The sequence below is a fragment of the Rutilus rutilus genome (assembly GCF_951802725.1).
Source record: "Rutilus rutilus genome assembly, chromosome: 14".
In the NCBI taxonomy this organism is placed as follows: Eukaryota; Metazoa; Chordata; class Actinopteri; order Cypriniformes; family Leuciscidae; genus Rutilus; species Rutilus rutilus.
The window spans coordinates 1,887,402-1,899,513 of record NC_140219.1 but is presented as its reverse complement, the minus strand read 5'-3'; the positions used below and the strand labels follow the sequence as shown (position 1 = coordinate 1,899,513).

At 37.5% G+C, this 12,112-nt stretch overlaps 2 protein-coding genes across 6 annotated transcripts in view; one reads left to right on the top strand and one right to left on the bottom strand.

Annotated features, from left to right (window-relative positions):
* The window catches only part of LOC311304188 (protein NLRC3-like), a 31,723-nt gene extending 27,433 nt beyond the window's left edge, over positions 1-4,290 (top strand). For all 4 annotated transcript variants that reach the window (XM_084431064.1, XM_084431065.1, XM_084431067.1 and 1 more), the window contains 2 exons: positions 1,965-2,135; positions 3,298-4,290. In XM_084431064.1, the coding sequence (XP_084287190.1) occupies positions 1,965-2,135; positions 3,298-3,313 (187 nt within the window). In that variant the 3' untranslated portion in view covers positions 3,314-4,290. The remainder of the gene's footprint in view (positions 1-1,964; positions 2,136-3,297) is intronic.
* The window catches only part of LOC311303559 (uncharacterized protein), a 79,339-nt gene that overhangs the window by 41,633 nt on the left and 25,594 nt on the right, over positions 1-12,112 (bottom strand). The window lies entirely within an intron of this gene.

Sequence of the window (12,112 nt, the reverse complement as noted above, 5' to 3'; positions counted from 1 at the left end):
GGGTGAACTATCCCTTTAACCTGTTAACCGTTGCCAGTGCGCCCGCGCACTGAAGCGTTATTTATTTATTTAATTCAAAATTACTATCAGATTTAATGTTATACCTTGACAAACTATACATAATTAAAAAGATATAATACTCAAGTTTCAGTATTTGACCACTATTGTATTCTGAGAAACTCATAGTGACAGTTATGTCTTAATTTGTGTCAGGAGTTATGAAATGAAAAAATGAGTCGATACCTTTAATATGAATTATGCGCGTCAGCCGCTTTCATTCATAAAAAACTCCGTGCTGTCGTCATGACAGCGATACACAAAACAACGTCCCTCAGGGCTTTAGCTCAAAACTGTGCAGATTTGGAGAAATATTGATAGATTCTCATAGATTTACATCATATTTCTATAGACAGGAATAATATTTATTGAATTTATACCCAAATGCGTCGATGTAATCTTTATGAGCATTTGGTATTCCGATACTGTGTTTTTTAATTCATACCAGCAGCCTGAGGGCGCTACATGCACAATAATAGTCCATATATGGAACATGAAGAAGAGCCATGACCATGTGACATTCCAGGACGTCTGATACACACAAAGCTAACAAGAGATCGCGCTGTAACATGCAGATACAGATGTTTTGAAGACAATAAACATGATTGCACTGATATTTGAGTTACCTGTGTTTTTCAAGCCATGCCAGGTATTTTCATAATAATAGATTATATTTATAATGTAATGCTAATCTATAGACTATCATTGTGCAGAACACTATCCAATAGTATATTTTCTGTCTGATTTTTTTATCTGAAGCCAAATTAGATCACAGAAAATTATTTAAAATACTCGATTTGCTTTATAAAGTAAGTTTATAAGCACAAACATGGTTTTAATCTCATAAATTGTCGTGTATTGATGGTGTGCTAAGCTAACATGCTAGCTAGCCCTAGGTGCACCTGCCACCTAGAAGTTATATTTTTATTATTTTTTGAATGCTACCTGAAATGTGTCTTTATTCAAGAAATGCATTAGATACAGTTTAAAATGTAAGGGTGAACTTTGAGAAAAGAAATTAGTGACTGAAACCATATGAATAGCCTGTGAATAGCCAGTCGTTAGTAACTATAATGCAGACAAAAGAAATGCATATTTACAGCCATAACCAGGCTGGAGAGGTGTGAATGTGTGCAGGAGAGACTGAGACTGAATGGGGCTTGTTTGCACCACAAAACAATAAAGAAAATATACTGGATAGATGGTTAGAAGATGGCAATAAACATCAGTAGCATTTTAGCATCAAATCAAAATAAAGTCACATGACATGATCTTGAAAAACATTTCACTAAATACAGAGTTTTGGACTTATTATCTTAAGATTTTAAACATAAAATGTTTAGACATGTGGCATTAGCTGTAGTGCATTTCTAGATTGCTCCAGTGCCAACTTCAATTTTATTTTCATGAGGATATTTCATAAAAAATAATTTCTAATAACTTTACAAAACTTTGAAGCTATTTATAACAATTTTTGTCATTATGACAATAATTAATTCTACATTTACAATAAACTGCCAGGTGTCAGCTTTCAAATGAGATCATACTTGTGCTTTTAGTACAAAGGGTTCATGAACTGTATCTGTTTCAGTTTGGGTATGTCATTTCTTGGGATTTTTCAAAAGTGGGTTTGCAGCTTAACAGGTTAAGCATTAAAGCACATTCACACTCACACAAACGCGTTGGGTTTCCATGTTTTATGGGGATTTTCCATAGAATGAATGATTTTTATACTGTACAAACTCTATAATCAATCCCCTAATCCTAACTGATGTATTTTCACAATGTGAACTAATTGAGTATTTGTATTTATTTAATATTGACAGCATTATGTTGTTATTTTATTTGTTTTAAGTGTCATGTTTATCTCTGGATATAGGCTTAATGTGTGTCATTGTTCTCTACAGGTTGAGTTATTGTGGTGTGACAGATGAAGGTTGTGTTGCTCTGGCTTCAGCTCTGAGATCAAACCCCTCACACCTGAGAACACTGCATCTGTCTGGGAATAAACTAGGAGACTCAGTGAAGCTGTTAGAGGATCTGAAGGATGATCCACATTATAAACTGGAGACACTAGTGTAAGAATAGTTTTTAACGATTTTCATCATATTTTCTATTACAGTTCAAATGGCTGATTAAATGCTTACGTCACACAGCACCACAACATCCAAAAGGAACATTCCACTGCAGTAGCCACCGTTCAACCTGGAGAGGGCAGCACTCAAAGGCTTTTACACCATATATTGTAGAATTAAAACACTTTATACCCAAATGTCAACAAATTTACTTGAATCAATGAACAGCATTATTAAAGCCCCAGTCTTACAGATCATTAACTAAAAAAAGTTGTTTAGGGTTTAGTTACCCTTTAAAACTGTAGTTTTAAAATAGTAATGTTCAAAGTATTATTACCTGCGATTTTAATTCCTGCGTAAATGCATTTATGCCGCATCAGAGAAGCAATTAACATTCTGTTGTTACGACCAGCTCGTTTGGAGCCGCAACATAAAAGAGGAATCAACCACCAACGTTTGATGAATGAAGAAAGTTTTATTTTCTTCAACAAATATAACAATAACCACTCATACCAACTTAAGTCTAGGGAAAATAAAGAAACAAACAAAATAACTACAACAAAATATTAAAGCTACATGACACAAGGCAAGCATAAGAAAGAAAATCAAATAAGATTATAAGAGCCACTCCTGTGAGAAACTATCCCACAGAGAGTGCCTACCAAATGAAAACTCAGAACACTTAAATCCTAGATTTCCTAATTAACAATTAACATGGGGGAGTGACTCAAAATTCCCCCAGACTGCCACCATCAGGTAGGGAGTACACTCAGGGTCATCACACTGTGTAAATGCACATTTTGTGTTTTTTTTTTTTTTTTTTTTTTTTGCCGCTTTAGATTTGGTTTCTGTGCTGCTTTTTCTGTGTAAAGATGCCTTATGTGTGTGATAATCTGAGATTTGGGATGTTTGTTATTAACTGATATAAATTTTGTAGTGAGTGTAATGATGATTTCTGCTGGTTCTGTATCAGCTGTCCGTTGTGTGAAAGTGACCTTTCATGTGCTTTTGATTTTGTAAAGTGACTTTGAGCATCAGATAGAAGCTATATGATCATGTTTAAGAATAAATTAATATAGATTATCTAGTTAGTTTTCTTATGAAAAGATGTGACAGACCTAATATCTCATACTGCATATGTGACTGTTTGTGTGTTTTATTTTAGGTACTGGAAGACATGATCTTCTGATGATCATCTGGTGGTGAATAAGGATCCACTACAGAGACTCACAGTCAACAGAATCAACAGAGACTGAAGATACAGTGACTTCACTGTTATAAATTAAGACTTATAAATTAAGTTTGTGTTCAAGGCCATCAATGGTCTGGCACCGGCCTACCTCGCTGAATTGGTAACGGTCTACCAACCAGCCAGAACTCTGCGCTCCTCTGAACACACCTCTCTGGTCATTCCCAAGTTCAAATATAAAAAGTTTGGACGCACTTCCAGCACACCTACGAAGCATCACCTCACAGTTGAAAACTATTCAGACAAGCTTTTAACACAAAGCTTCCGATTTGACTGCTATTTTTATGTACATTTATGTTTTTATATTGTTGTCTATTAATGTTTTTACTGGAAAGCGCCTTGTGCACCTTGTGGCTGTTGTTAGGTGCTCTACAAATAAAATTTGATTTGATTTGATTTGACTTCTTTATAATCTCCTCTCCATGATTATGGTACTCTCAGCTATGTAAATAACTTTATTTGTGTTTTGTTTTTTCATTTTCTCTTTAAAATTGACTATTTATATGGTCTAAATATTTGATACAGAGTGGTAAATCTATGGAATTAAATTTGGTGTGATGCACTATGTATATTTTGTTTATTTGAACTCAAAACCGTTTGGTCCTCTCTTATAATGTTATCGCTGCAGTTTGAATCTGGGGCATGGTTGCTTTTTTTTTTCTTTTGTGTGTGGTTTGTCTGTGTATGTGTGTATATGTGTAGTGTTTGCTCAATTTGTCCTGTTTATTTTGAGTGTCTTTTTGTTAGTTACTTTTCATGTTAACAAAAATTTATCTATTGGTAATATTTATAGGCCACCCTCTGCTCCGTCTGATTCTACGATGTGTATTCTGTCAACTATTAACCTTCTTGAGAAGCACAATGAATTGATTATTTTGGGTGACTTTAATAAAAACTGGTTGGACTGTTCCTCTGTTAATGATAGAAATTTATTTGGTAGTATAAATCTAAGTCAGTTAATTATTGAGCCTATCAGAGTTGACTATCGTTCTTCATCTTTGTTGGACCGGATTCTCGTTAATAATCCTGAAAGGATAATTAAATCGGGTGTATTGTCAGACTGTTTAAGACAAGTGATCACTCGATTATATATTGTGTTTGGAAAATTCAAATGCCAAGTTCTCCACCTAAATACATTAGTCTGAGACGGTGTAAAAATATGAACGTTGATCATTTTATTCAAGACCTAGTTGATATAAATTGGGATAGGTTTCAGTTAATTCCATTTGCTGAGGATGCACTGAATTTTTTTCATTCTGAGGTTATGAATATAATAAATAAACATGCCCCTTTGAAAACTGTTAGAGTCAAAGGCAGACATTTACTTTGGATCAGTTCTAATCTTGTGTAGGGGGTATCAAGCTCAAATGAGGGGAATGTATAATTAATAATCCACAATTAATAATTAATCATACTGGTTATGAGTCATTATTACCTACACTTTTAAGGAACTTATGTAAGTTGGAAAAAAGGAATGCAAAAGCCTATTATTATAAAGACTTTCATAACCATAAACAGTTTTGGAATCAGTTGAACAATCTTTTGAAAAAAAAAAAAAAAAAAAAAGCTTGATTAAAAATATTAAATTTAATAATGAAATTATTTCTGACCCTTCACTAATTTCTCAAGCTTTTAATCAGCATTTTTCTTCTATCTGTGGTTCTCAGTGTTCTGATTTCTATACTGTCGCTTCATTAAATTCAATCACTGCAAACGGTTCATTTTCCTTTAAGACGATTATGCCTGTCGATGTTTACTATGTTATATGTGATCTAAAAACAAATAGTAGTGCTGGCCCTGATGGTTTAGAAGCTGAATTTGTTAAATCCGCTGCTCACGTATTAATGTATCCTCTTGCAGATCTATTTAATTTGTCATTGTCTACTTGTTCTGTTCCGTCTATATGGAAATGTGCAAGAGTTACTCCTTTGTTCAAAGGTGGAGACTCATCTGATGTCAATAATTATCGTCCAATTTCTATTATCTGCTCTATTGCAAAAAATTTTGAGATCAATTATCATTATTTATTAATTCATTAAATATTCTATCTCCGTTACAGTCAGGTTTCAGACCAAATTTTTCTACTACGACTGTTGTTTTAAAATTTACGAATGATGTGTTTTCATCCTTTGACAAAGGCCAAGCAACAGGTGCCATTTTCATTGATTTTTCGACGTCAATGTGTTGTTTTCCAGGGTTATCAGTCAGACTATGTAATTGTTGAAAATGGTGTTCCACAAGGTTCCACTCTTGGACCAGTGCTTTTCTCTATTTTTATTAATGATTTACCTCAGTTATACTCAAACTGTTCAGTGCATCTTTATGCTGATGACACTGTAATTTACACCACTAACTCTGATTTGTTACAGATTCAGAAATCATTACAATCTGACTTTAATTTGGTTCAAAAATGGTGTCATAACAATATGCTTATATTAAATAAGAGGAAATCTTGTTGCATGATGTTTGGGACGCGTCGTTGTCATTCCAAAACTTTTGATTTGAATATTATTTTTGATGATGGCTCATCTCTTGAGAATGTTGATTCATTTAAATATCTTGGCTTTTGGATTGACTCGGAACTTTCTTTTAAGCCCCATATAGATTATATTGTTAATAGAACATATTATTGCCTGCGTTCACTTTATTGCTCAATCGATTGTTTTACATTTCAAGACAGGAAAAGAATTGTTTCTCAGTTAATATTACCTCATATTGACTATGCCGATATTGTTTATCAAAATACCCATGATATTTATCTTAGGCCTCTTAATGTTGTTTACAATTCTTTGTGCAGATTTGTGCTAAGGTGTCCATATCGTACTCATCATTGTCATATGTATGAATTGCTTAATTGGTTACATCCTAAATCTAGAAGAAAATTCCATTGGTTTTTGTTTATTTTTAAATGTGTTTATGTTGTTTGTCCTTTTTATTTGAATGAAATTTTGATTCCATATAGATCTTATTACTCACTTAGACATGCGCAATATCCTTTTTTTCTTGTTCCTTTTCAGAGTATTTTTCAGAGTAGCCGGACGTAGGTCATTTCAGTATTAAGCCCCTTTTGACTGGAATAATCTTCCTGTTTCTCTGAGATCTATTACTTCTCTTAATCGCTTTAGGTTATCTTTATATTCTTATCTTAAAATAACTTGTTTATGTTTTTGATTCGATTTTTGATTTTATTTTTATTTATTTATCCATTTATTATTATTATTATTTAAAAAAAAAAAATTTATTACTTGAGATAAATTCGAGGATCTTCTGTTGTTGTTATTATTTGGTTCTATGTTGATATTGTATGATGTTGAGACTCTGCATCGCAAGTGTGGTCTGTGGGTGCGGGAAACAGATTGAGCATTTTCTTTTGTTTTGTTCTGTTTTTGTATTTCGTTTTGTAAAGTTGTTTTGTCTCGGTTGTATTATTATTATTTGTGTTGTATATTTTGTTTGTGTCTTTAGGACCCCCTTGAAAATGAGATGTTACATCAATAAATTCACCATATTTCAACGATCCTCTGACAGACCTGATGAGGCGGCAGTGAAACACCTTTTATTACACAGCAGCAAAATACAGTTTCTCATTCATAGAATAACCATTTTATTTGTATAAACGCACAGTATAAACTCAAAAAGGTTGGAGTTTTGTTGGAGAAAATATAGAGCCTAAATGTGTTGTTTGTGTTGTACCAGCAGAGGGAGACAAAGACTAATGAAAGATTTATTTTGCATAATTATGAGAAAAAAAAAGTTCAAGCTCACTTTTAGAAAACAAACAAACAATGGAAGCTTGAGTGTATACATGTTTTAAATAATAGTTGTATTACATTTGTATTAATTTATTAAAGGTGTCATATGATGCGTTTTCATGTTTTCCTTTTTCTTTAGTGTGTTGCTGTTTGTGCATGTATAAGATCTGCAAACTTGATGTTGCCTTTTTGAAAATTCAGGGCTATCGGGAAAATGCACACTGGCAAAGTGGTGAGTTTTATATTCGTCTTATTTATTTATTTATTTATTTTCCCTAAAAGAACATGTTTGTTTCAAAGTTTTGTCAATGTAAGCTTTGTAAGAGGTGTGTATGTTAAGTTCGGTAAAAATATGTGGAAATTGTATGCGCCTGCTCTTGGCCAATGAGAGAGATCGGAGAAGGAGATGAGAGGCGTGATCATTTCTTTTTGGTTTGGATGAGCATTAAGTTGGGCAGAAACTAATCCCTCTCTGCGCGGTCTGAACTGAGTTGTTAACCAGTTTCGTTACGATTCGTTACGAAATTTCGAGCGTGGAGGACTGGATCGGAAATTTCGAGGGAGAGCAGAGGACTCGTTCGGGGCTCATGGCGGAAATTCACCCACGGCCTAACGGAGGACTGATTCATTGAGCATCGTCGATTTGAGATTGTTCCATTCTGATTTTTGTTTCTGTTTCGAAGACAATTATTCTGGACCTTGGACTGTAATGTTATCGATTTACGTGTGATGATTTGCATACTGAATGTGGATTGGTTGTTAGCTCTCTGTATGAGAGGCAGTTGATATCCAGTAAGTTAGACGCAAACGTGACGAAGTTACGACACTATTTGGAGTGACTGCACAAGAACGATACATGGTGTCAGAAGTTTATTTACTGTGGCATGATCAGGGCTCCAGACTAACTTTTCCTCTGGTTGCACTGGTGCTACCAACTTTCTCAGTTGGTCGCACCAGCATATGATTTTGGTCGCAGCTTTTTTTTTTCTTTGCTACATGCCATGGGATTAATCAATGCATGCTGATGAATAGTGGTCTTAATCTGCATACCCTAGTTTTGCACTGATGTAAAAAGACTGACAGTGACACAAGACTTCATGTTAGCAAAATGTTTTAATCTTTTAACTATCAAATCAAAAAACTCTTTTCTTTTTCCTTTGCTCACTCGGTTCCTCCCTGTCCGCACCTGTGCTCTCGTCATCAGTTGTGTCTGTGTGCTGGCTCGTTGGCCCGGTCCTTTCCACCAGCATCCTTTACCTCCACACTTTGTTTTTTAAAGAATTCAGCAATTGACATTTTTATATGACTTAATTCCTGAATTCCTTATTGGCGCGTTTCACCATCCATAATAAATAAACTGCAAGTGTCTTGCGGAAGAACATTGTAGCCGGAGCTACTTCTCTCCGTTAATGTCTATGGCAAGTCACGCAGGCACTGGGCAACTCCGCAGGCGAGCCGACCCCGGGATAAAATAGTCAGAATATAAACACTTATTATAGGCGTACCGTAGGGATTCAGGATAAATCAAAAACACGGTTTGGAAAATAGATTCATGATGTACTCATTCATTTTGAACATACACTCACCTAAAGGATTATTAGGAACACCAAACTAATACTGTGTTTGACCCCCTTTCGCCTTCAGAACTGCCTTAATTCTATGTGGCATTGATTCAACAAGGTGCTGAAAGCATTCTTTAGAAATGTTGGCCCATATTGATAGGATAGCATCTTGCAGTTGATGGAGATTTGTGGGATGCACATCCAGGGCACGAAGCTCCCGTTCCACCACATCCCAAAGATGCTCTATTGGGTTGAGATCTGGTGACTGTGGGGGCCATTTTAGTACAGTGAACTCATTGTCATGTTCAAGAAACCAATTTGAAATGATTCGAGCTTTGTGACATGGTGCATTATCCTGCTGGAAGTAGCCATCAGAGGATGGGTACATGGTGGTCATAAAGGGATGGACATGGTCAGAAACAATGCTCAGGTAGGCCGTGGCATTTAAACGATGCCCAATTGGCACTAAGGGGCCTAAAGTGTGCCAAGAAAACATCCCCCACACCATTACACCACCACCACCAGCCTGCACAGTGGTAACAAGGCATGATGGATCCATGTTCTCATTCTGTTTACGCCAAATTCTGACTCTACCATCTGAATGTCTCAACAGAAATCGAGACTCATCAGACCAGGCAACATTTTTCCAGTCTTCAACTGTCCAATTTTGGTGAGCTCGTGCAAACTGTAGCCTCTTTTTCCTATTTGTAGTGGAGATGAGTGGTACCCGGTGGGGTCTTCTGCTGTTGTAGCCCATCCGCCTCAAGGTTGTGCGTGTTGTGGCTTCACAAATGCTTTGTAACGAGTGGTTATTTCAGTCAAAGTTGCTCTTCTATCAGCTTGAATCAGTCGGCCCATTCTCCTCTGACCTCTAGCATCAACAAGGCATTTTCGCCCACAGGACTGCCGCATACTGGATGTTTTTCCCTTTTCACACCATTCTTTGTATACCCTAGAAATGGTTGTGCGTGAAAATCCCAGTAACTGAGCAGATTGTGAAATACTCAGACCGGCCCGTCCGGCACCAACAACCATGCCACGCTCAAAATTGCTTAAATCACCTTTCTTTCCCATTCTGACATTCAGTTTGGAGTTCAGGAGATTGTCTTGACCAGGACCACACCAATATCAATACTAAATGCATTGAAGCAACTGCCATGTGATTGGTTGATTAGATAATTAGATTAGATAGGCCGTCGGTGTAAAATATGCAATAAACTCAACCACTTCGCAAAGGTATGCAAAGCAAAACAACCTGTCACACATAGAGCTGTACACACAGTGGGAAATACAGACATCTTAGAGGCGGATGAGCTGTCCATTGATGCAATTAATAAAGAGCATGAAAGCACAGAATGTGAGCAGGCTTTTGCAGAACTTGATTTAGGATATCAAGCAAGCAAAGTTATCTTCAAATTGGATACTGAGGCCCAGGTGAACATTATTCCAGCCGGTAGATTTGAAAATCTCTTCGGCACAACAGAACTGAAGCCCACAATGCGCCGTCTTACAGGCTATGGCGGAGAGACACTGGATGTAAAAGGGAAATGTTAGCTTAGCTGTAGATACAAAGACACAGAAGCTGTGCTGGAATTTTACATTGTGAGTACACATGCACCTCCCGTGCTTGCTTTGAGAGCATGGCTGGACCTGGGGCTGATAAAGCTCATCTTTTCAGTTGATGCAGATACAAACAAGCCCTGTGATATCATGCAAGAATTCCAGGATGTCTTTCACGGGATCGGTGAGTTTCCAGGGTAATGTACTATACACATAGATCCTACAGCTGTCCCTGTCGTGTATCCGCCCAGGAGGATTCCGTTCATGCTGCGCAGTCGACTCGAGGAGGAGCTAGACAGCATGGGAAAATCAGGCGTTATTGTTAAAGTGGTTAAGGTTAATGCCCTGGTGGTCGTTGAAAAGCCCAGCACTGGAAAACTCAGGATATGTTTAGACCCCAGAGACTTGAATAAAGCAATCAAAAGGCCACATTATCCCCTGCCGACACTCCAAGACATATGCGTATGCTTCAAAATCCCTCACACCAAGAGAAGAAAACTATGCACAGATCGAAAAGGAGTTGTACGCTGTGTTGTTTGGATGCAAACGTTTTCACACATATGTCTATGGCAGAAAGGTTATTGTCGAGTCTGATCACAAACCTTTAGAACCCATCCTGAGAAAGCCTCTTGCAGCCGCGCCTCCACACCTGCAGAGAATGATTTTGCAACTACAGAGGTACGATATTGAAATTGTGCACCGTCCAGGAAAAGACATTCCAATAGCGGACACGCTGTCCAGGAAGTCCATCTCGTACCGACTCGAATCACTGGATGAGGATATGGATGCACAAATTCACACAGTTGTAGATAGTCTACCTGTAAGCAACAGGAAGCTAACGAGCATCCGAAAAGCAACGGAGCAAGATCCACAGCTTTCTTCCCTGAGAAGTGTCATAATATCCGGATGGCCTGATGTGAGGAAGAAGTGCCCCTACAGCATTGCTGAGTATTGGAATCTCAGAGATGAGATTTCAAAGATCGATGGGCTTCTGTTTAAGGGTGAGAAAATCATCATTCCACATGAGCTTAGGGCAGAAATGTTAGAGCGCATACACACTGGACACATGGGAATTGAGAGGAGTAAGCAAAGGGCCAGAGATATTTTATTTTGGCCAGGCATGAACAAACAAATTGAAGAAATGGTGGAAAGATGCACCACATGCTTAGAGCTTCGCAAATCGAATCCAAAAGAGCCCATGATCTCTCACCAGATACCAGAACTTCCCTGGCAGGTTGTTGCAACAGACTTGTTAATGTGGAACGGAGATGACTATATAATAGCCGTAGACTACTACAGCAGATTCATCGAGCTGGAGAGACTCCACTCGACCACATCATCAACAGTCATCCGTAAGATAAAGGCCATCTTCGCCAGGCACGGTGTACCTGAAAAAATAATTTCAGATAATGGCCCACAGTTCAGCTCGCATGACTTCAAAAATGTTGCAATTCAATGGGACTTTGCGCACGTAACATCTAGCCCACACTATCCGCAAAGCAATGGTCTCGCCGAAAAGACTGTACAGACAGCAAAGGCCATACTGAGCAAAGCACAAGCTGAGAAGAAGGACCCTTACCTCAGCTTACTTGAACACAGGAACACCCCTGTTGATGGGTTTAAGTCTCCCTCACAGTTGCTGATGAGTAGACGTCTTCGCTCCATACTCCCCACTTCAGAAAAACAGCTACAGCCTCAGGTTGTGGATCAAAGACTGGTGAATGTGAAAAGAAAGCTAAAGCAAGCAACACAGAGGCAGTACTATGATCGCACAGCACAGCCATTGTCAGCATTGGCACAAGGGGATAATGTTCGATTTCAGCAAACCAATGGTCGATGGATGTCCCCCACTGTTTT